Source organism: Trematomus bernacchii, unplaced genomic scaffold, assembly GCF_902827165.1.
Source record: "Trematomus bernacchii unplaced genomic scaffold, fTreBer1.1, whole genome shotgun sequence".
Classification (NCBI taxonomy): domain Eukaryota; kingdom Metazoa; phylum Chordata; class Actinopteri; order Perciformes; family Nototheniidae; genus Trematomus; species Trematomus bernacchii.
The window spans coordinates 1,011,685-1,036,120 of NW_022987477.1; the positions used below are offsets into that span (position 1 = coordinate 1,011,685).

The following is a 24,436-nucleotide window of genomic DNA, read 5'->3' on the forward strand; positions in this document are numbered from 1 at the left end:
CCATCGCATGGGAGAGTTGCCATTCACTCACACACTGGGTTTTTTCCTGGTTAACCTTTTTTTAGACTTGACGTAATCCTTTAGGATGTTGTAAACATAATAGAAACTCATCCAAACGGGTGACGCATGGACATAATCTGGGACAATATTTAATCTTATGGAAATGTCTGTACCTTCTTCACTTTCTCTCTCTTTGACAGATATTCCCTCAGACATGCAGCGTTTTCCCCGTGAGCTTCTCTCGCTCTCCGATTTTGTCAGCTAACTATTCATCGGGAAAGTATGTAGGTCAATCTGCTTTGCTCTTTATCTAAAGCCACGCAGATATGTGGCAATACGATGAATATTTCATATCTGTACAATCAGTGACGGTTGTCATCGTGTTCAGAAAGCTTAGTCGTCTAAAAGGCAATCATAGAGGGGGGAGAGGCATGTGGGGCTTTTTCTTTTAAATCCCTATGTAAACTTATATCCTGTACGTCAGTAGTCATGCCATGCAGGTTGGGTCTGGGACTTTCTCTGATGTCTGAGAGAGAAATCCTCTAAACCTCCCGTCCATGTGGATTGTTGCTCTTTTATAACACACACAGTTGATCCTGTTTCTCACTGTAATCCATTTTCTGGTGTTTAGTCTGTAAGCACGAAATGACGTTATATCACATGTCCTGTTTCGCGTGCTGCGGCATATTACACTGTCACAGGCTCAGAGCCCAAAATAGGTGTGCAGAGTTATGAATTAGACATTAGATTAGAGTCAATGAATCAAGACTCGTTTATGGGGTTGTGGTTTACTCGCTCTGTGTCAGCAAAGTGTGCTTTTACAACAGAAGAAAATGCTGTAAAACCTTGTTTTTGCTGTGTCCGCCCTGCAGTGATTCATACTTTATTGTTCTTGTCTGGCAATTATTATTTGGCTGAGGACATTTCTGTGGGTCAGACATTTGTTGAGAGTTCTTTAAGGAAGAGATGTTTTTTCTTAAGCAAGATGAGAAGTGTCAGAAAGCTCTGATCTTCTCCTCTTTTTCTCCGAGCCAACTTCTTATATGTCTTTCGTGTCACAGCTGATGTCTTCGTTTGCAGGAGATCAGAACAGCTCCACTGTGTGTATCTCTCTCACACACACACACACACACACACGCTGCTAAGCCCCCCTCCTTTGCGCTCTGTAATTCTCTGTAAATTCCAGCATCAGTGAGTGAAGGGCTTGGGGTTTTTGTCCCGCCTCCGGTCGACTCATCACATGTGGCGAGTTCAGGCTGTCAGGAGTAGAGGGACCAGAGACGAACAAGATGAAGAAAGAGGGAACGAAGTGAAACCAGTGATTGTGGCTCAGAGCGGTCGGGTGATGACGTGAAGCGCTGCACACACACACATGCACACACACACACATGCACGCACACACACACACGCACATCTGGAACAGCTTGAGCAGCTGCACCTGAAGAGAAGAGCTCCTCCACAAAGCCGGTACTTTCTCTATCTCTCTCGTACTCTTTTTTTTGCTGTCTCTAAATCTTTCTCTGCTTTTTGCCGGAGTGCTGGAACGGTCACCCGTGTGAGCATCAGCAGAGAGGAGAAGCGAGTGAGCAAGGAGGCACACAAGGACAGCAACATGGGGAAGATTTTTCAGGCAAGTTGACAACCTTTACTCGGAGTGCAAGAGAAGGTGAGAAATGTACAAAAAAAGAGTGTGAAGGAGACGCAGAGAGAGGGGGATTAAAAAGCCGGAATGCGCTGACACTGGAGACCTGAGTTTCTGTTTGCATTTGGCACAGCAAGACCTGTCACTCCACACACACACACACTTACACACACTGTTTGCTTTGGAGGATGTTCCCACGAGGCCACGCCAGGAGGAGAGAACACCTTCCAAGGATCTGTTAACCCCCCACCCCTCACCTATAGCTTCTCCAAAGTGCCGGCCCCTTCCAGCCTACCTGCACCAGTCACAACACGCCGCAGAGTCACACTCTCTCACAGCGGAGACACCCTGGATTTCCTCACGGGACACCACTGCAGTCACTCTGGCTGAGGAGCTTTTCTGACCTGCTGCAGGATGTCCAAAGCCTCCAGGCTGGCGCGGCCCTCCGCCTCCTCCATCGGGGCCGGATCTAGGCTTCCCTCCCCCAGGAAGGAATCAACGGGTCGAGTTCGGGTGCTGAGCGTTGGGGAAAAGCTGATGAGGGCAGGTAGCGATGGGATCCTGAGCCGACAGAAGTCTCTTAAAGTCGCTGGGACTCAGGACAAAGCACAGAGCGAGACTCAGGCCGAGGCCCCCAGACAGAATCCAGGTGAGAAGGGCCAACACATGGAGATGCTCCCCCCCAAGAGCAAGATCAGCCCACCTAAAGCCTCCAGTCAGCAGCAAGGCTCTATGCACAGTGAGTATTAACTTCATCTGAATGGCAACTGGTGTCTTTTGGGCTGTTTTTGCACTCACATGTTTACAGTGCAAAAACAGTCTTGCATGCAGGGGATTAGACTCTTTCCTACGTGTTGTGTGTCCCCCTTTAATGCTAGTTTTTTGTGTTGTGTCAGTATTGATTATGTCCTCCCGGGGTTATCTGTGATGTCCTTCCTGCCTTGGGGCAAAGGATGTGTCAAACCTCCCAAAAATAGCACTGCCCTTAATTTTTTTTCACAAAAGTTGTAGCTAGTGTCTGCTGGGGGCGGGACATGTGATTACAGACATGGAAGTCCAGTTTAAAATGCAACCTGACACCCGTATTGTGTGTATTGTCCTGCATTTCCGCAGAATACTGCTGTGCAAATGCTTCAGTTTGATTGAAATGAATTGGAAGCTTAATTTTTTGGACGCAGTGCTTTTGTCAGCGTGGCCTTGATGTAGCAGAGAGGAGTGACTGCTCATTGGATATCTGTCCCTCTGTGGGGTGCAGATTAAAAAATGGGGGGTCAGGAGGTCTTATCATTCCCTTTTGGCTTTTTCACCACATTCCCAACTCCACAGGGTGCCAGCTCTCATGGTTTTGTCAGGTCACACTCTTAAAGGCAACATCACCACCATTACTTTATGTACTTTGCATGTACTGTTAGTACCTGATTTTAAAAACACTTCCTGTCAATCATCACAGCTCAAAGACAGCAGTGGGGAAGTGTAAAGGGGTTGGGGGGGGGGGGGGGGTGATGTAGATGTAGAGGGTGAGGTGAGTTAAAGAGTGACAGAAGGAGGTCAGGAATGTGAGCAGTGCATGCTGGGAAATCAACAGGTCTTGAGCTGCTTGAGAATCCCCTCCCTGCAGTAAAGATGGGTTATAAGGAGGCAAGTTTGTACTGGAAACCAGATGTTCCTGTCTCTTCTTTACACAAATAAAGTGTCTTTCTGCAGAGCTGACTCACTCCTCAAGAGTGAGGGTCAGCTGACTTCAGAACATCTGGTCCTAAAAGTGTTTTTTGGGGGGTTTTCCCTTCCCTGTAGCGTGTTATACAGGTTGTTGTGCATGTAAATGGTCTGCCAAGGCAACACATCTCTCTAAATATCAGAACATGGGCAGAATATAAGTCAACTCTACTGCAAGAATCTGAAATGGCACCTAAACATTTTTATGATGCATTGAGGACACGGAAAGTCTTGTTGTTTTTGTGCCGTTTCTATTTTTGTCCTCTTTCCTCATGTCCTCCCTCGCTCTTCTCTTTTTATGTCTTTCTTCTCTCTTACACCCTCACCAGTTTTTGTTTCTCCCTGCGTTCTTCTCCTTTGTCGTGTTTTGACAGCCGTTGAATAAGTAACTGAAAGATGCCATCGCTGCCCACCCACACATACACGCCGACCGTCAAAAAGAATAAATGAACTGTGTGTGGTGCGTTTCGCCCCGCCGTCCCAGTGTGTGTTTTTGAAGTGTGAGCTGGAAAACTTTGCATTTCTTGTTATGGACAGAATCTTTGATGTTCCACATTGAAAAGCCCAGTCCAGTCTCTCCAGAAACTAGCTATCCTTTGATATATAACACATACAAGGTCTTCACTTTGGGGAGCTGCTCTTGGCTACATGTGCTGCTCGTGTATTTGTATTTTAAATAGGCCAGACTTATTAAATACCCTTTCACTGCAGGCTGATGGCCAGCGCGTCATATCCCCTATCCACTTATGGCTTGTATACAAACAAGGCAGTTTAATATGGCGGACGTTCAGAGGGTGCCAGCCTCATCTCCCAAACTAATGCCGGTTACAGGGCATGACAGAGCCGATGCACACAGCAGTGGCAGACCACAAATGCGTGTGACAGGTGACATTTCCACTGTGTGAAAGCTTCAGAGCCGCTCGCCAGAGGGCCCAATTTCAGCCTTAAAGTGGCAGCTTTCACCAAAATGCATTTGACACCTCCTGTCCAGAGAGGATATAATACACGTCTCAAGTGCAAGGCTTAAGTCCAGCTTCCTTTGATACCGTATGACATTGCATCAAACGTTGTGTTAAGCAACTTTTTTTGGCTTACTGCTTATGGCGTCTCACATCCCGGATGTACAGCTGTATGTGTTTTTGATTTATTATGATGTACATTTCATGGCAGACATCCCACCCACATCTCATTCCAAAACCACAACGGCCTCCTCCCTTCTAAGAAATCGTCAGCAAGAGCATTGATGCGGTCGGTCAGGAATGTTGGCTCATCCTACACCTTTGAATTATTTCCCAATCTGTAGGATGAGGTAGTGATCAGACCCCGATTAGTTCTTTAACACGAATATCTGGGAACTTTGTCGAACCTAAACACAATGCAACCCAGTGTTCCTTTATGCTGCGTTCACACCGGACGCGATGCGACTATTCACTTCGCTCTAATCGCTCCTATTGCATCGCTCTAAACGCTGGAGTTTCACCGCGGCTGCCAGCTGTGTTTACTCGCATCATTCAAACAAGACGCGCTGGCTCGGGAGCTACAACTACAACAACATGAACATATTTTACCGTGATTAAATTGTAATACACGTTTCAAAATGATGCCGAAGTAACAACATACTGATACCGGTTAGTAAAAACCATGAATTAATGCTTGACAAGTCTGCAGATAAGACGGCAGGCGAAAAATCTTTTAAAATGCTTGTTTTCTGAATGAAGATCGGGTCGACCAGGCTAAGCTTGTTGTATATGCTCATTCCACACTCATAACAACGGCCTACAGACATAAATAAACTAGCGACTGTATTCGCCATGGCACAGACAGTCTGGTTTGTACTTGTTTAACTTTTGTCCAGTTTCTGAACAGATATGAGGAGCTGTGAGCTCTGTGTGCTAACTGCTAACAGCTAACGGCTGATGTTGTGTGGTTGAACGTCAGTGACGGCAGGCTGAGATCCTCACCGCTGATTGGCTTCCGCGAGAACGCGCCACGTGAATTTGACGCTCGAGTTGAAAAAATTGAACTCTCGCGTTTAACGCGGCACCGTTCAATCGCCTCAATCGCGTGATTTGCGCTGCGTCCACCGCTTCATGCGCACCGTCGGAGCGAATTCGCATCTGTCCGCGTCTCTGCATTGACTTTACATGTAATCGCACCGCCCCCAAACATCGCATCGCGTCCGGTGTGAACGCAGCATTAGAGATAATAAAGTGTATGATGAATTAAAGTGAACACTATAGTATTTTCTTTGTTTCATTAACATTAAGGTTAGTCACCAGACTTCTTTCTGTCGATTGATGTGACCTCATAGTCCCTTGATCCTCCCAAGCATTGGCCTGTTCTCCTTAGCAATGTTCTGCTAGCGTAAATGAACAACATATTGCATTTTGAGTTATTTTGGAGGAGAAATAATGTGTTATTTCTTCTCTAAAAAGTTACACAGGCTAACTGAAGCGTTTACTTTTCATCTCAGACAAATATAAACACAGAACGAGTTGAAAACATCTGGAAATGTTCTGTCTCTGGCTTTCCTATGACGTTATCTCCAGCCCTCTCAGACTCTTATCTCTGTTTGTGTCTACATCAACTTGAAAGTATTTTGCCTCATGAGTAACCATATGCTTCCTGAGAACCCGTGCCCCATCATGCAGGGATCGGTTTACAAAATCATGAGATTTGTCACCGCTCAGATGTTTTATGACCTAACACATTGGTGATTGAGATGGTGAGTCAATGAACAGGCTGTGATTGGGGGGCTCCATTTCTTTTTACTCATCTAGACTCGGGCTGTTGTGTTGTTTCTTGCCTGATATCGTTTTGCAAGATTTGTTACCACATCAGAATGTGCGGAGTTGCTCCAGCCTGTTTACGGACATATGTCAGCGTCGCCCCAGGTGTTCAAATCTACATGTGTACTTCTACATGTTGACAACAGCGTACGCATGTGAATCATTGCTGCGAGACGTGCTTCTTCTTGTTAAAAGCACACAGTGTCAGTTTAATGCTCGCTGTTGATAGTCTGAGTGCCGGGAAACCATGACAGACTCTTTCTGCAGAAGCTGCCCTTAGAAAAAAGTATAAAAAACAGCTTAAGTGTGACAGGAATGAGTGTGAGGATTGGGATGTGATCACCCATTTATTCGACATTGAAGCCAAGCGTAGGGATTACATTAATTGCAGCCTCTCGTGACTCTTTAAACCCCCCCCCCCCCCAGTTGTCTCTCTTGGTTTTCTCTTCTTTGCCAACTATCTGGCAGAAGCGAGACTTATTAAGATTACAAAAATCTTTTTTATTCACATATCAGTTAGACAATTGGATCATTTGCAAGTTTCTGACACACTGTATACGCATTGTCTTGAAAGTGCTTTTTACTAGGCAGGGTTTTTGGTAATTGAGCCGTATAGGGGGTTGATTTGAACTAAACCCCCCATTTTCACTTTGAACTGACCAATCACAAACTTTTACTGTATGTATTCATATGAAATACTTACCGTTATGTCCTGCTGTTTTGGCTTTTTTGCATATCAAAGCGAATGGGGAAAAAACACCAGAAAAACTGCGGTCTCTAAACAGCGGGACGCCATTTATTATTCATTTACGTCCGATCCGCTAACCCACTCGGATATCTGTTTTGTTAAGGTTAAGCCAAATCAGTTTCTTAACAAGTCATTAAAGAACTTTTTTTCAAATGCCAAAAGAAACAGAGGAAGTGAGACAACTGTGGGCGACATCTCACCTTTGTGACTTGTCAATAATTACCCCGAGCCTAGAGTCCAGTGAGTCATTAAGGAAGAATAGTAGGTGAGTTAATGGTGTGTTCAGGGACCTGGGGTTTGTGTTGAGAAAATGAGTGGATGTGACTCATTCCTCAAACAGAAACAGACAATGATCGGGCCACTGAGCAAGAAGAAAGAGCTTTTGGTTATGTCTGTATTGTAAATCCCCCTGTTGTCTGTGGTGTGTTTTTCTTTGGGGGGTTTAGCTGGGGGCAATGTTGCTTCTTCCTGCTTCCTGAGGCTGTGCAGCTCTCTGAGAGACAGCTGAGGGGATTGGCTTTCGTTCATGTAAGATTAAGGATAAAACAAAAAGCCTTAATCTCCGTGATGCCCACCATGCCTCCAATTCCCGAGGTTTTAACTTGTTGAAACATCTATATAAATCTTTTTTGTATTTCTACTTTCAAGTGTGGCCTTTTACTTTTGCTTGATTACACAGCCAAGGCTTCAAAGCTTATACTGCACATGTGGCATGAAACCAGACAATCTCACTACTACATTTCAATTAAATGTAGGCTAATACATGTTTGTGTTCTAGCCCAAAGCATAATTGTGTTTAATTCACCCAACTGAGGGGTGTAAGCGGATGCAAGGCCTCCCTCAGGGTTTCCTCTCAAAGAGTCGACAGAGAAATCAATATATCTCCACCTCCCCTCTTACACCCTTTTCCCTTCAGGCAAACATGCTGTGTTATGTGTGTGTGTGAGACTGTCTGTTTTTCTATCTGTCTGGGTTTTAGTGAATGTGCACAAAAATGTCTGGTAGGCTATGCATAAACTGCTAAATATTTATCTCAGTGCTTCGGAATATTCAAATTAAATCTCCCGCTGTGTTTATTTATTTCACGTCGAGATGTTGTTTCAGGGGACTGCATCTTCCATTAATATTACATGGATATTTAGAGTTGTTGGTGGTACCCTTATTGGCCTTATGTGAGAATATTTGGTTATTTAGAAAAATAAGTTTGTCTCCATATAGCATAGGAGAGGTTTTCTACCAGAACTTAGTTCTATTAGGTTCAAATTGAAGAAATGGTTTGACATTTGGGAAATAAAGCCTAGCTATTCAATACTACATGTGCAAGGTATGCTAAAGCCCTTAGCCTATGCTATGCAGTATCTAGCCAGGAGTTGATTGTTTTAGCCACCATAAAGGCTGAAAGCAGGTGGAAATAAGGTTCCCTATACACACAACTCTTTTGTTTAATGTGTACACAAGGTAAAAGCACTTACAAAATGCGTAAAACGTGTTGGTTACCTTAGCTTACGGTGCCAACAATGCTGTGTAGCTAAAGCCAGAACATGGTTAGCTTAGGTTAGCTTTAGGTTAGCTTCGGTTAGCATGTACACTGGAGGCAGCCTGGTTCCATCTAATGTACAAAGACATGCCTTCCAGCACTTTTAAGCTTGATTATTAACCCGTTTAACAACATGCAGACAAAGCACAGAGACTGACTGGCGTTTGTTATAGTTACTACATTTATCTACCTGTCAAACCCACAACAAAGAGAGTTACAATGGGAGGGGGTTGACGTGGCTAGGCTAGCTGTTTTCCCCTTGCTTTAAGCCCTGTAAATGCTAAGCTAATTCATCCTTGTTCTAGCTCAAACACAGGTCTAACTCGAGGCGAGAAAGAAAACTTATCCCAACATCTTGAACTGTTAATCAACAGTGTTAAAAATAAATATAGCTGACTAATATTGTCACCCTTACTGCGTAAGTGTTAGCTGTGGATCACATGATGCGCCATGGGGAAGCTAACTCCTACAGTCGGCCTTCACTCTGTCAGATGACTGGGACATGTGATGGTGCTGAAGAAAAGAGCAAATGCAGGATAAGTTCATAAAGTGCAGGCTGTATGATATTACAATATCTATAGCTTGACATTTGTGGCATTACGGGTCCACCGTTACTGCTCTCCATTTTGATTTTGCTCGTTTTTATTGTCACTCTCTTAAAGACTTATTTTCATTACCTCAAGCCATGGCAGGCCAACACAGTCTCACGGCATTTCGTGTTATAGTCACGAAATTAATCTATTGATTCGTGTTCACCAACACAATTTCGCCCTTTTTTTTCGTGTCACACAGAACGATTTTAAAAGCAATGTAAATAATAACAAATTAGAAGGAATAACAGATACAAAAAAATACAGATTTCAGTATTCTGAGACTCTGAGCCACATTTCTTTTCCTCGTGGACGGCAAAAAAAACTCCGACATTATACAATTTAAAATAAAAGGGTTAGGCTTAGGGTAAGATATTGAGTAAGAAAATGTTTTTATGAACCACACAGCTTCTGGTATTCCAAGACCCGACCGGACAAAAAGACGTGGTGCAGGCACGAAACATACTACCAATAGAAATACATTGCTTTTAAAATCGTTCTGTGTGACACGAAAAAAATGTGAAAATCGTGTTGGTGAACACGGAATCAATAGATTACATTTATTTCGTGACTATAACACGAAATGCCGTGAGACTGGGTTGGGCAGGCATGAAATTGAAACTCTGAGGTTACACAACTTAGGGACCTATTGAACTTTAGCTGACATTGTGTTGGTAACCTCCCCCATATAAATCATATCTAAGATAACAATAACAGAAAAATCAAACACCACTCTCAAAAATGTGTCCAGAGATTCAAGTGAAACCACATTGTTTGTCTAGCATTTTCCAGCCGGCTCTAAAATAATATAAAATGTGACTTTAGCCTCCATTGAAATGCCCCTTTTGCAGTTCTCCAACGGGGCATTAAATTGAGCTTTTGTGGGCATTTCTTGAAAGCATAGTTGTGGTTTGTGGCCAGGAAAAGGAACTTGTAGCAACACGAAGAAGTCTGTCATTTCTTGAGAATAGAAACAGCTCAGGGACTTCTTGGTTGATCCCTGAACTCGGTAAAAGGAAATTGATATGTCATATCCAAATAAAAAAAAACACAATGACTTCATTGTTGCTCACTAAATGCAATGTTACTGTACTGTCATTTACAATGTTAGTGTTCATTTCATGTTTTGCGGTCCGTCTGAGTAATCATATATAGCATAATAATGTTTTGCGGTCCGTCTGAGTAATCATATATAGCATAATAATGTTTTGCGGTCCGTCTGAGTAATCATATATAGCATAATAATGTTGTGCGGTCCATCTGAGTAATCATATATAGCATAATGATGTTTTGTCTATCAGATATGGATCTTATTGACAGCATGCTTGGTGTTTATATCACTTTTCTAAATATTGTGATGCAATTACATACAGAAAATAAAGAGGGAAAAGATGCCTTGGTTGGGATTTTGTGGTTCCAGCTGGAGCAACACATTACCCTTGTGTTTTAGCCAAGGCACTGGCTCGTAAAGATTATTGATGATGTACACCATGTGATACGAGTGCTGAGCAGGATGAAGCGGCATTAAATCTCACTGATGTATAGGCGTCCTTTTCTCACTCCCACTGCCTCTCTTTTACTTTCTGTCCTAGAAGAGGTTGACAGTTGAGAAAACTAAAACGTTAGAGGAGTGGAAACTCAAGACAGAGCGGCTCTTTGTTTTATACGTCTCTTTTACCTCCTCTCATTTGACAGGTGCATGTATCAACATGTATTTAATAAAGGTACATGTGGAATGTGTTTACCCGCAGCTGTAGTTACCTAAGTGGTTGTTATGCAGATTTTATCAGCACCTTCTCTGTTTTAGGAACATTATGAGTACCAAACCTGCTGCAATAGTGCAATGAATAACGGCTCAAGTAGCAAGGAGGGAGCTTCTTTCTTGGCAAACGGCTTCAATTTCGCAAGATGTAAATCAGATTCAATCTAAGCGACTGTGAGGGAATGAAGCCCCCCTTTTTCCATGACTGTCTAAATATGAAACTCAGGCATTCCCCCCTGTTGTGTTCTCTGCTGAGAAGTGTGTCAGTTACTCTGCATTTGTTTGCACATACTCGGTAGCTTGTTTGTAGTTTTGCTTTTTCAGAAATCAATGAGTCAAGTGAGGGTTTTTTGTGTGAGTTTTGCAGCTTTAGGCCTTCGATAGAAAGGATAATGAAGAGGTAAAAAAACTGAAATATACATATTTACCTTCTTGCATTGAGTCGTATAAAAATATCAATTCTACATGTCTAATGCCGCTTTCACACCAACGCGGTTCCAGGGCTGGTTCGGAGCTAGAGCCTGAAAAGCACCGTTTTTTCCTGTTCACACCGCCCAGAGCCCGACTGGTGCTGCCGCTGCTGACGTCACCGTTTACGTCACTGATTTTCTCCCCAACGGCGCTCACTACAACAACAATGGGGGACTGCGTCGGGTCGATGTCGGGGCTGAAAAGAAGAACCGGTTCCGAACCAGAAAAGCTCTAGCACGGAGCTAGAACGGGAACTGCGTTGGTGTGAAAGGGGCATAAGAGCTAGTTATGCTAAAGCCCCTACAGACTACGGGGTCGATTGTTGTAGCTAGTTAGCATAAAGGCAAGAAGCATGTGGAAAAAAAGGTTCCCTATATATCTCTTTTGTTAGAGAAAGAAATACCAACAAAATCTACAATAAATGTTTGGTTACCTTACAGTAGATTACAATGCTAACTAAACTATGTAGTTAAAGCCATGATGGTTAGCTTCGGTTAGCCTTAGTTTAGCTTTGGTTAGCATGAATACTTGGAGAAACCAACACAGTCTCACGGCATTTCGTGTTATAGTCACAAAATTAATCTATTGATTCGTTTCACACAGAACGATTTTAAAAGCAATGTAAATAATAACAAATTTGAAGGAAAAAAAGATTTTAAAAAATACAGATTTCAGTATTCTGACACAGAACGATTTTAGAAGCAATGTATTTCTATTGGTAGTATGTTTCGTGCCTGCACCAAATAATAACAAATTAGAAGGAACATTTTTTTGTTTAAATACAGATTACAGTATTCTGAGGCTCTGAGCCATTTATTTTCCTCGCGGACGGCAAAAAACTCTGACATTATACAATTTAAAATAAAAGGGTTAGGCTTAGGGTAAGATATTGAGTAAGAAAATGTTTTTATGAACCACACAGCTTCTGGTCTTCCAAGACCCGACCGGACAAAAATACGTGTTGCAGGCACGAAACACACTACCAATAGAAATACATTGCTTTTAAAATCGTTCTGTGTAAAAAAAAAAATGCAAAAATCGTGTTGGTGAACACGAATCAATAGATTTCACGAAATGCTGTGAGACTGGGTTGGAGAAACAGTGAGTCTGGTTCCCTTTTTAATAATCAAAGACATGTTATATACTGAGACCTGCTTATCTCCGCTCCAACGAGGGCCTAAAGTAATCACATTCATTATAAATTAATTAGAAAGATCAAGAGATAAGGTGTACATCATGGGGCTCCAAATCAACAGCAGCGCTTGTTCTTAAACTGATATTAGATACTTTAAAAAAAAATCCTACTAGGTAATACCTGCAGCCTGACTGAGGCTTATCCAAAAAGTATTGAGGCAATTTTAAATGTACCTCATTTGCCAGCCGAACAGACAGACATTGTGCTATAATTGTCAGGTGCTCTGCAGGGTCTCGGCCTGTCATAGTTAACATAATGACTCTCCATGCTCTGAAGCCATTACGATCACCGTGACCCGTGTGCACTGAATTATAAAGAACTGGTTGTACTGTCATTGTGAGAAAATTACAGGGCCAAATCCATAACAAGGATGCATAATTTTAACCTCAATTATTGGTCTGCCGTTTCTCTTCAGCCTGGTATATTTTTTACATCTTTCTTTGCACACCTGCATTTAGATATTCATGGTGCATGTTCTGCAGGCAAACATGTCTGTGAGATATGTGGAAGCTGTAGAGCAGAGTGCTGTTTAATACAAAATAAAGAGTAAGAACTAGAAATAAAACAGACTTCCTGGCCACAGACGGGATCTCATCCTTTTGATACTGAGCAGGTTTCCTACCACTTCACATAATTACACCTCACAACGCTTTACTCGTTGACTGCAGTGTTCAATAGCTCCTGGCATGTAGCGCCCCCAGCTGTACGGCTAATAGGATTTCAGGTTAAACTCGATTCATTTTGAGTTCCTGTCCTTGTGAGAGTTTACTCCTCTCGTGCGGTTTTTGTCAAAGTGTTTAATTTTACATTCAATCATTTTATCCCTGTGAGCACAGCTTGTTCAATTAGGCTTCACTTTTCTGGCACTTTTCCTTAAATATGAAAGTGGGTTTTACAGCCTCTCTGTGCCTCGTTCTACATTCCTACAGTATTAAACACCTAAAACACTGAATCGGGGATCAAATGCACTCCGCCCCACCCTCGCTTGGATCTGGGGGTTTTTCTAACGGGGAATAATAGAGTTTGGCTGTGTGATGAAGTCATCGGTAAGACGTGCATGCTTTCCAGCCAGGCAGCTAAACCTATTATGAGACTGACGCAGCATTTTTTGCCTGATCTGCTGGGAGAAAATAAAGGGGGGGATTTCTGCTAAACTCATATCAACAGCTGGAGGTTTAATACTTTCACATTCACCCTGCAGTTTCTCCAAATTCTCCCTTTTTTCTTTGTTTCACTTTTATCTCAAGTCCTAACACACATCTTCCACAAGGAATAAATCAAAATGGGTGAATATTTGATCAGTTTTGGAGCAGTGGGAGCACATTTAATAGACCACTCAAACCTAGTGACAGGATAAAAAAAAAGATTGAATCCCTTCATTACTAAACATTCGATACTGCTGTGGGAGAAACAGTGGAAATACATTTCAAATCAGATTAGTCCATTGTTTGCATCCATTATTTGTAGAGTCTGTTCCTCTTCTCTGATTAAACACAGCCAAACAAACATGTGTCACAATCCTTCCTAGTAAAGAGTTCTGCAGGCAGAAGAATGTAAATGGGTTGTGATAGGCATCAGCAAATCATATCCAACATCCTCTTGTTATGTAATATTTCATTTCTTATGACAAAAGAGACTGCAGAATAAGACAATGTGAGGCAGGACCCAGTGTGGCGTTCAACGAGAGGCGGTGAAACGAGGACAGAAATCAAACGGGATCATTTTGGAAACAGGGCAGTGTGTTTTGTTACTGTCGAAAGACACATTTATATATCTTAAATAGAGGCCAAATCAGTCGGTGTGCTTAATCGGGAGATACCATGTGACCTGAAGCACGGGTGACGCTATACTTCATGAATAAAAGTGTCATTGTTTTGGGGGTTTATTGCTAGTAATTGAGCAGGATATGGTGACTCCTGTGATAGGTTGCGTGAAATTACTGGGCATGAACTCGAAGTTTATTTATAATGAAGTTAATGGATTAGTTTAACAGTTGGTTGATCTACGAGAGGCTTAACTTATGAGCCTCTGGCCACCAATGCTTTTGGGAGTCTGAGGATGGATGTTAACCAGACGGGTGAAAAGAAAAACAGTATATTTGTATGTTTTTCTCTTTCTGTTTTTGTTGTGGTCATGACAGATGATGCATGGGGCTTCCTGGGTGGATGTCCCTGCAGGTGTGTTGTTTTTAGAGAACAGATGATGGCACTGACCTGTGCAGCTCCCTGCTGTGTGTCCCTGTTTGAGTATTCGGAAAGTTTCAGCACCCCATACTGGCCAAATGTACTCTCTAAGGGGCTACTGCAGCCCTTTCTCTCCATCTTATTCATCTTCTGTCTAAAACATGAAACATGTACGCAGAAAGAATGCTCGGAAAAGGAATATATAACATTTTCTGGTCCATATTTGTGTTTTGTGACATGCTTTAATGTTCAAAAAGGTCTTTATTTTTCTCATACTGCCTGTGTTGCAGCACCTCTTTTCACCCTCTGTCTGAAACCAGTCTGCTCTGATTGGTTAGGCTCTGTTGTGATTGGTCAACCGCTTAGAGATGTCCCGCCCCTTAGCCTATCATGGCCAATAGGAGAGCGAGTATTACATAGTGATGTTATGGAAGTAAACAAAGGAATCTGGTGTAAGTGAAAACATGTTAACATCAGCATATCATTTATTTTATATAATATATATATAGTAGGTGTATGGATGACTTCTCGCCATATGGAGTCACAGAAGGATTGTCAGTCTTCTTTTTCCCCTCTCTTCGCCTTATGCTCTGAGACAGAATATTAATTGTGATCGGGACCAAATGTTTCCCAGCGTTGCATATTTCACAACACATTTGTTTGTTGTTGTGTGATCCCCTGAAAAGCTTTGACAAGCAGGCGTGGAGCGTCTCGTATCAGTGTGAAGTCAGGAGTGTGTGCTGAGTTGTTGAGTGAGACTCAGTTCACAGTGTGACAGCTGGCAGTTAATGTGATGTGCCAACCAACCAGCAATCATCAATTATTCAAAGCCCAAACATTTTTCCAGAGTAGCAATAAAGGGTGATTTTATTGATAGGTAAATTACTTGTATCTTCAGGGCTGCTCTGACTCCTTGCTCAAATGTTTTTGCATAAAACATATTTGGGAAAAAGGAGCCGCAGCGCTGCAGCTGCTATAAAACCCTCGCTTCTGGGTAAAGTATTTGTTCATTTTTATTTTGACATCACATAAAAAAAGCTGATAAATATTTAAGTCTCATTACTCTTGGCTACTCTAAATGCATTATATTAAGACCAATAATTCTTCCATTGCAGCAGAAGCCACTAAAGTGCACTTATGAGACCAGCACAATTTAGCTAAATGCTTTGTGTAACGCTTATTAGTAATCACATTTCTATGACAACAAAACATGTTTTTACAGTTATTGCTTGCTCTGCTGCACTTGGGATCATTAAAGTTGTCGTATGATGGTGATGGTGATGGAGGGGGAATATGAGAGAGAGGGATGGACAGATGTGGAGGCAGGAGGGGAGAGTCTGACCTGACAGATTCTCCGCCTGAACCAGCTGCTGGCCTCACATCACTGTCAACGCTTCACACACACTCACTATCAAGGGGTTATTGACAGCTATCCTACGAAGCAGTGTAGTCTTTGAAGCATGACCGTTCATAACATTAGCTGTAGGCAGTGTTCGAATTACCCATTTGCTTTCGGGGGAGCCCTATTTTTCAGTGCACATCCTGCTACTAAATGTGTCACACGCACGCACGCTCTGTTGACTGGCGCAGCAGCGCGGATTCGATCAATTGCTATAAAAACACTCTGCTACGGTCAATTTTGACCCATGATTTATCTCCATCTCCTAAACACTCCAAAATAATGACTATCATCCAATATTGTTTTAACTCCATCATAACCTTTAAATTACAACAGGATTGTTTGGTCATTATTTTGGAGTGTTTTTGGAGATGGAGATAAATCATGGGTCAAAATTGACCCGCGAACACCATGAACGGTAACAGCTTTCGAACACAACACAAGGGTTAAAGATGAATATGACATGTTGTTCACACTGACTTTGATTGCTTACCATGTCACTGGACTCTAATCTTCAAAATGAATGTTTATTTTATGTGTGATAATGTACACAATTTTAGTATGGATAATATGTCACTTTATTTCTTTATTTCATTCAACATGTATTATTAATTACTGTGTGTATGTAAATGTGTTGGACAATTGCAGGACTAGCCCTCACTCCATATTTGTTTTATTTCTGACTCGGATGATAAACCAGGCCTGTCATAAAATGCACCCCCCCCCAAAAGATCTTTCTATTAATCCCACCCTCAAGCATTTTTCAGGGTATAGTTGTCGGACTAGTACCAATGAATGGAGCAAGTTTCATGAATGTGACACTTTTATAATGTAAGATAGCAAGGGGTGCATAATGTGGCAAAAATATGCTGACAAAGACTATGTAACATTTGTAAACATATATTTTGATTGTTATATGACAAATATGTAAAATTAAACAATACATTTTAAAGCACGTGTATACAGACAGGACGTAATATTTCGAACATTAGCTGTAGGAGTAAAGTTGCTTTCACCTGATAGTAAAACGATTCTGCGCTAATGTTATCGTTGTGTTTTTATGGAAAGATTGACGCCGAGTGATGTGCAAAATTATTTCAACTTTGACTTGTTTACCACTGATCTTTTGACGCACAACCATTCAGGTAACAGCTGTATGAAGTGGCACAAGCTAGCAGTGGAAGCTAATGTTCCTTGTGGCCAAACGGTAGTACTACACCTTTTGTTTGTAGGGCCCAAAAATACTTTACCCATTGACTTACATTGGGAAAGATACGTCTGTAAATCAGCGGATCTTTTTAATTTCACGTACTACCAGTGGCGACTGGTCATTAGGGGCAGGTGGGGCACAGCCCCACCTAGTGTCAGCAGAAAGTATTACAAATAATGATTACAAAAATGCAAAAAAAAAAAAAAAAAAATATATAAAATATATTTTAAGATCATGTTTAATCATCTGATTCGTCTGTACATTGCTGTTTTAGTCTGTGTTCTTCTAATTAGTGTGTCTACAGTCACAGTGTGTGCCTATTGAGCTGTTTAGAGCCATGTGGGACAAAACCTGATTATGCCCCTCCCTCTCGCTGTGAAGTCAACGGTGACTGTAAAAACTTCACTGCGCATGCTCAGAGTATTTTGTAATGAAATGTGTGTGGCAAAAAAATAATGACCAGAGGGGCATGGAGCTACCATCCCCACCATACGTCATCTCAAATCATTCAGAGCTGATTGGCTGTAAGTACGTGTGCCGCGAAAAGTGTGGTGTGTGAAGAGGAGACGAGAGAGCTGCAGTGACGCGTCCTAAAACCAGGAAGTAAGCTGCGCATGGCTTCCCTCGACAAAAAAGCAATGAGATTTCTCCAGAGGATTTTAGAAAATAGCTGGAAATAAGATCTGTGGGAAACGTACCTGTTAGATAAATGCACGTTTTGATCAGCCGGATAACATCCACATGTCTACCCTACTTTTATAATTTTTTTTATCATAAATCTATGGATTAGATTTATGATAGACTTTTGAAACTACAAGAACATAAGGAGGACTTTTACAAAAAAGTTATAGACATTTTTGTCCAGAAGGATAGGCAAATGGACTTCATCTTCAAGTCAAGGTAAGACCGCAATTTGATTGAAAATGGGATCTTACTAAGAGAGAACAATTCAATATTTAAATGATAAAATTACATTTTTTGGGTATCCTTTTGTTGAACTGTCTGTTTAAAATTAATCGAAGCATCAGACAAAAAAAGCTTTTGAAAATAATATTATATTTTGGTTTAGGTCAAAATATAATATTTGTAAACCTGAAGAGTCAGTGCCAGTGCCTCACCAGCCATGAACCTCACTGCACGTCACTGCAGAAGCTTATATATAGACATCTAATTTCATTGTGCCCCACCACTTTTGTACATATAAAAACGCCACTGCGTACTACCCACTCGTTTGAGAATGTTTCAAGATGACTGTGCTTGTGCAAAAATGCTCAACTCTGTGCATGACAGCCCATATCTAAGATAAGATCAAATAAGAGGTACTTTATTGATAAAGGCATTGCACATAAGTAGAAATTAAACCGTAGGAATAAACAATACTAAAATTTAAAGATCTCAAAATAGAATTCAAGCAGCATTAAAAAGTAGAAAATATACAGTAGACCGTGAAGATAAAAAACCTATAGACTCTGACAATAAAATCTAAAACATATCTGCAGAAAACTCATGTTATAACTCGACGTAGCAGCTTTGTGAATCTGCCGATATGGATTTTTGCGTAGGAGATGTTAAACAGCTACTGATTGATTAAAAAACCTGAAGTAATGTGAAGAGAGAGGTGTGACATCAGAGAAGTGAATGTGGCACGATGACGTCGTTCTGTAGTCGATGCAACAATGACAGAAAGGAACAATGAGACATAACTCATCGCAGGTCAGAGGGGTCACATGACTGTGTTTCTGTCTGTCTGAATACCACACACACATGCATGATTACAAGTGGCAGCATGCGTGAAGATGTGGTGAGACGGGGAGAGCGGTGAGTGTATCAATCTGTTGTGAAGTGCGGATTAATGTCCCAGTCAGAAGCAGGAAACATCACTGGGTCTACAGAGATCAAACCAATCAAAGGAGAACAAACAGAGAGCTTCAGAGCAAACCAGAGGAAGATCACAAGCGGAAACACCTTGGTGAACAAGTGTCTTTCTAAAGTGAATCAGAAAACACTCAGCTACTACCGTCAGAAGTCCTTGAGTTAAGCCTTTAGTTACTGCAAAACAAAACACAAAAACACCCATAATGCAACAGGAAATGCTTTCACATTGCATTTCCTACTGTACAACCATCTAAAAAGATTTTTTGACAGCCTTGTATTAATTACCACGTGATCGGTTTGGTTAAAGAGGCCCTGTTATGATTTTGGTGGGGTTCCCTTTCCTGTAGTGTGTAATAATATAGTTTTTTTTTTTGCATGTAAATGTTCTGCTAGCACTCCAACAAATTGTACGTGATGGCTAAGGGGCGGGACATCTCTAAGCGGTCAACCTATCACAACAGAGCTCACCAATCAGAGCAGACTGGGCTCTGGTTTCAGACGGAGGGTGAAAAGAGGTGCTGCAGCACAGGCAGTATGAGAAAAATAAAGAGCTTTTTGAACATTAAAGCATGGAGACATGTAGAGACACTACATACTGATATACACCTGAACATCAGCAGGAGAGGACTCTTTAAAGTAGAGACACTACATACTGATATACACCTGAACATCAGCAGGAGAGGACTCTTTAAAGTAGAGACACTACATACTGATATACACCTGAACATCAGCAGGAGAGGACTCTTTAAAGTAGAGACACTACATACTGATATACACCTGAACATCAGCAGGAGAGGACTCTTTAAAGTAGGGACACTACATACTGATATACACCTGAACATCAGCAGGAGAGGACTCTTTAAAGTAGAGACACTACATACTGATATACACCTGAACATCAGCAGGAGAGGACTCTTTAAAGTAGAGACACTAAATACTGATATACACCTGAACATCAGCAGGAGAGGACTCTTTAAAGTAGAGACACTACATACTGATATACACCTGAACATCAGCAGGAGAGGACTCTTTAAAGTAGAGACACTACATACTGATATACACCTGAACATCAGCAGGAGAGGACTCTTTAAAGTAGAGACACTACATACTGATATACACCTGAACATCAGCAGGAGAGGACTCTTTAAAGTAGAGACACTACATACTGATATACACCTGAACATCAGCAGGAGAGGACTCTTTAAAGTAGAGACACTACATACTGATATACACCTGAACATCAGCAGGAGAGGACTCTTTAAAGTAGAGACACTACATACTGATATACACCTGAACATCAGCAGGAGAGGACTCTTTAAAGTAGAGACACTACATACTGATATACACCTGAACATCAGCAGGAGAGGACTCTTTAAAGTAGAGACACTACATACTGATATACACCTGAACATCAGCAGGAGAGGACTCTTTAAAGTAGAGACACTACATACTGATATACACCTGAACATCAGCAGGAGAGGACTCTTTAAAGTAAAGACACTACATACTGATATACACCTGAACATCAGCAGGAGAGGACTCTTTAAAGTAGAGACACTACATACTGATATACACCTGAACATCAGCAGGAGAGGACTCTTTAAAGTAGAGACACTACATACTGATATACACCTGAACATCAGCAGGAGAGGACTCTTTAAAGTAGAGACACTACATACTGATATACACCTGAACATCAGCAGGAGAGGACTCTTTAAAGTAGAGACACTACATACTGATATACACCTGAACATCAGCAGGAGAGGACTCTTTAAAGTAAAGACACTACATACTGATATACACCTGAACATCAGCAGGAGAGGACTCTTTAAAGTAGAGACACTACATACTGATATACACCTGAACATCAGCAGGAGAGGACTCTTTAAAGTAGAGACACTACATACTGATATACACCTGAACATCAGCAGGAGAGGACTCTTTAAAGTAGAGACACTACATACTGATATACACCTGAACATCAGCAGGAGAGGACTCTTTAAAGTAGAGACACTACATACTGATATACACCTGAACATCAGCAGGAGAGGACTCTTTAAAGTAGAGACACTACATACTGATATACACCTGAACATCAGCAGGAGAGGACTCTTTAAAGTAGAGACAACTACATACTGATATACACCTGAACATCAGCAGGAGAGGACTCTTTAAAGTAGAGACACTACATACTGATATACACCTGAACATCAGCAGGAGAGGACTCTTTAAAGTAGAGACACTACATACTGATATACACCTGAACATCAGCAGGAGAGGACTCTTTAAAGTAGAGACACTACATACTGATATACACCTGAACATCAGCAGGAGAGGACTCTTTAAAGTAGAGACACTACATACTGATATACACCTGAACATCAGCAGGAGAGGACTCTTTAAAGTAGAGACACTACATACTGATATACACCTGAACATCAGCAGGAGAGGACTCTTTAAAGTAGAGACACTACACACTGATATACACCTGAACATCAGCAGGAAAGGACTCTTTAAAGTAGAGACACTACATACTGATATACACCTGAACATCAGCAGGAGAGGACTCTTTAAAGTAGAGACACTACATACTGATATACACCTGAACATCAGCAGGAGAGGACTCTTTAAAGTAGAGACACTACATACTGATATACACCTGAACATCAGCAGGAGAGGACTCTTTAAAGTAGAGACACTACATACTGATATACACCTGAACATCAGCAGGAGAGGACTCTTTAAAGTAGAGACACTACATACTGATATACACCTGAACATCAGCAGGAGAGGACTCTTTAAAGTAGAGACACTACATACTGATATACACCTGAACATCAGCAGGAGAGGACTCTTTAAAGTAGAGACACTACATACTGATATACACCTGAACATCAGCAAGAGAGGACTCTTTAAAGTAGAGACACTACACACTGATATACACCTGAACATCAGCAGGAGAGGACTCTTTAAAGTAGAGACACTACATACTGATATACACCTGAACATCAGCAGGAGAGGACTCTTTAAAGTAGAGACACTACATACTGATATACACCTGAACATCAGCAGGAGAGGACTCTTTAAAGTAGAGACACTACATACTGATATACACTTGAACATCAGCAGGAGAGGACTCTTTAAAATACTACACACTGATGTGAACATAAACAATATATATAATCCTCTTTATACTTTAGATTTCTGTTCATGCTCTTTTAGAGTGTTTCACGCTGACTCAGAGATCAGACTAGACCACCGGCTAAACTCTCAAGCCTCCCTATTGAATATTATGAAACTGGCTTTAAAATATGGAGCAGCAGCTCACCAGGGCTTTGGATGATTTGAGGCTAAATATATAAAAAAGGCAGCATGCTCCATGGGGTAGAGTGGGATCTGGGTGGAAAGCAGCCAAGGCCTTTGGTGCCTTTTTATTGAATTGCTCCACATCTCACTTTGCTGGGAAGAAGCTACACTTACTCTGAAGTGAAAACGACTCAGTTTGACGGTTAAACCTGTATGTTTTTTCCTGGGTGATGTTGGTGCCCAGAGGCAGGTGGAGCTACTTTTTCTTTCAGAACAAATCCCACCGTCTCAACTGCCTGAAGAGCGTTGAGTTTTTTTGGGAGCAAATCGAACGTGATATGACTCAGATTGACTGAATTCCATGAATGTGCCTCTCACCGTTTTCCCCTCCCCAGTGTTTTAAACATGTCTTTTTTTGAAGCTGTCTTGAAGCTATTGAATCTCGTTTCCTGATCTGCTGTGTGACTGAAAGCCTGTCATTTAACTCATTTTGTAAAAGCACAGTTGGAGTTTTCCAAGGCTCACAGGTGGCTCATTCAATGCAGGATCGCTTATTCACTGCAGGATCGCTTCCCTCACAGTCTGAAAAGCTTCAGGTGTGATCCTCACCTGCGCCTTCTCTGATAAATCCCAAATGTTTTGAGTTATTGTCTCCATTTGTCTGTGTCTCTTTTCAGCCACAAAATAAGGGATTAGTCAAAGTGGGGCTTGTTTATGTTGTTCATTCAGGAAGAAAGTGATGTGGAGGCATTTCCCTTTTTCACATATCAAGAGTCCAATGCACAAACCGTTTCATTTACACACAACTGAGCAAATACTGCACTGTCAGTTCCCTGCACCTGTGCATCTGAAGTCTCTTCCTTTATCATGTGATTAAAGCAGCATTAATAATAGGTGCTGATGCAGACAGCCTCCGTGCTGACACACCTGAGCCACATTTTCTCCTTTCATGTTGCTTTGAAGTTCGCTGCGTCTAAGCCTCTTGAACAATGAACCACAGTAGTGAATGACCAGATCGTGTGGGGCTTTTTCTGTGCTTGTGTGCACAAGAGGAGTGGTCTCTCCAACACATGGTGCTCAGACTAAACAACAAGATGGATGTCTCCTGAGTCCAACCTGGCACAGGCTGAGGGAATGAATCACACTGAAGTGAGAAGTGTAGATAAAATGCGCTGGAGGAGAGGGTTTACTTTGTTACCACCGCATTACAAATTGGGTCCTAGCTATTTCTAATTGATGTTTTAGCTCATGCAGCGTTGTAGCTAAATATAGTCAGACTGTTAGGACAAGATTTAAAGGTGCTTTCCGAAATGTTTGGAAAACCCCCAAAAGCAGAAAAGGGCCGCAGTTTTCCTTTCATTCACATAGGCTTTCCGATATTGTGTTCGCCCTATCCATCCCATTAAATTAAGTGGTTTGGATATTCCAGCTGAAATGTTGGCTTGTTAGGAATTTGTATTGTCATCATGTTACTAAATGTCAGTAATTACAAAGTCATCACAACCGCACAATAAAAAAAAAAAAGGGCCCAATGTAATAAACCCAAATGATCCTTTTAAGTTAATCGTCTGACTCTCATTTCAATCCAATCTTGACCACGACACAGAGCGTATTGTAGCCTGAGCTTGGTCTGAACTCTTCTACGACCCTCAAGGTGTTTCCACGCTGCGATGATTGACCTGTTAACAACACCAACAAAAGCTCAGTGTGCTGCTGTCAACCTGTCTCCTCCCACTCCTCACCTTTCACCTCCCTACCCCTCACCCCCATTTCCACACTTTTTTTTAAATCAACCCCAAAAGCCTGGAAAGAGCTGTCCAACTTGGATTGAGTGAAATTAGACGCTAGGGGCTTTGAGGACGGATAGTGGTGAAAACGTTTGGCAGACTATGGAAAAAGCTCCTTGTTTTTGGAGACTCTGAGGCTCTCAGGGGGCTTCGATGGGCTGAGCCTCGCTGCGGTTTGTAACAACAAGCTGTTGGATTTAGAGAGAAAGTTCCAGAAACACCCCCG

At 41.7% G+C, this 24,436-nt stretch overlaps 1 protein-coding gene across 12 annotated transcripts in view; it reads left to right on the forward strand.

Moving 5' to 3' along the window:
* si:ch211-285f17.1 (sickle tail protein homolog) overlaps window positions 1-24,436 on the forward strand; it is a 115,148-nt gene that overhangs the window by 21,997 nt on the left and 68,715 nt on the right. For 6 of the 12 annotated variants that reach the window (XM_034149090.1, XM_034149161.1, XM_034149169.1 and 3 more), the window contains exon 1: window positions 1,439-2,381. The exons of 1 other annotated variant lie outside the window; for it this stretch is intronic. In XM_034149090.1, the coding sequence (XP_034004981.1) occupies window positions 2,057-2,381 (325 nt within the window). In that variant the 5' untranslated portion in view covers window positions 1,439-2,056. Of the gene's footprint in view, window positions 1-1,437; window positions 2,382-24,436 lie in introns of those variants that run through there. 5 more of the 12 variants (XM_034149106.1, XM_034149202.1, XM_034149124.1 and 2 more) reach the window with 2 other exon arrangements.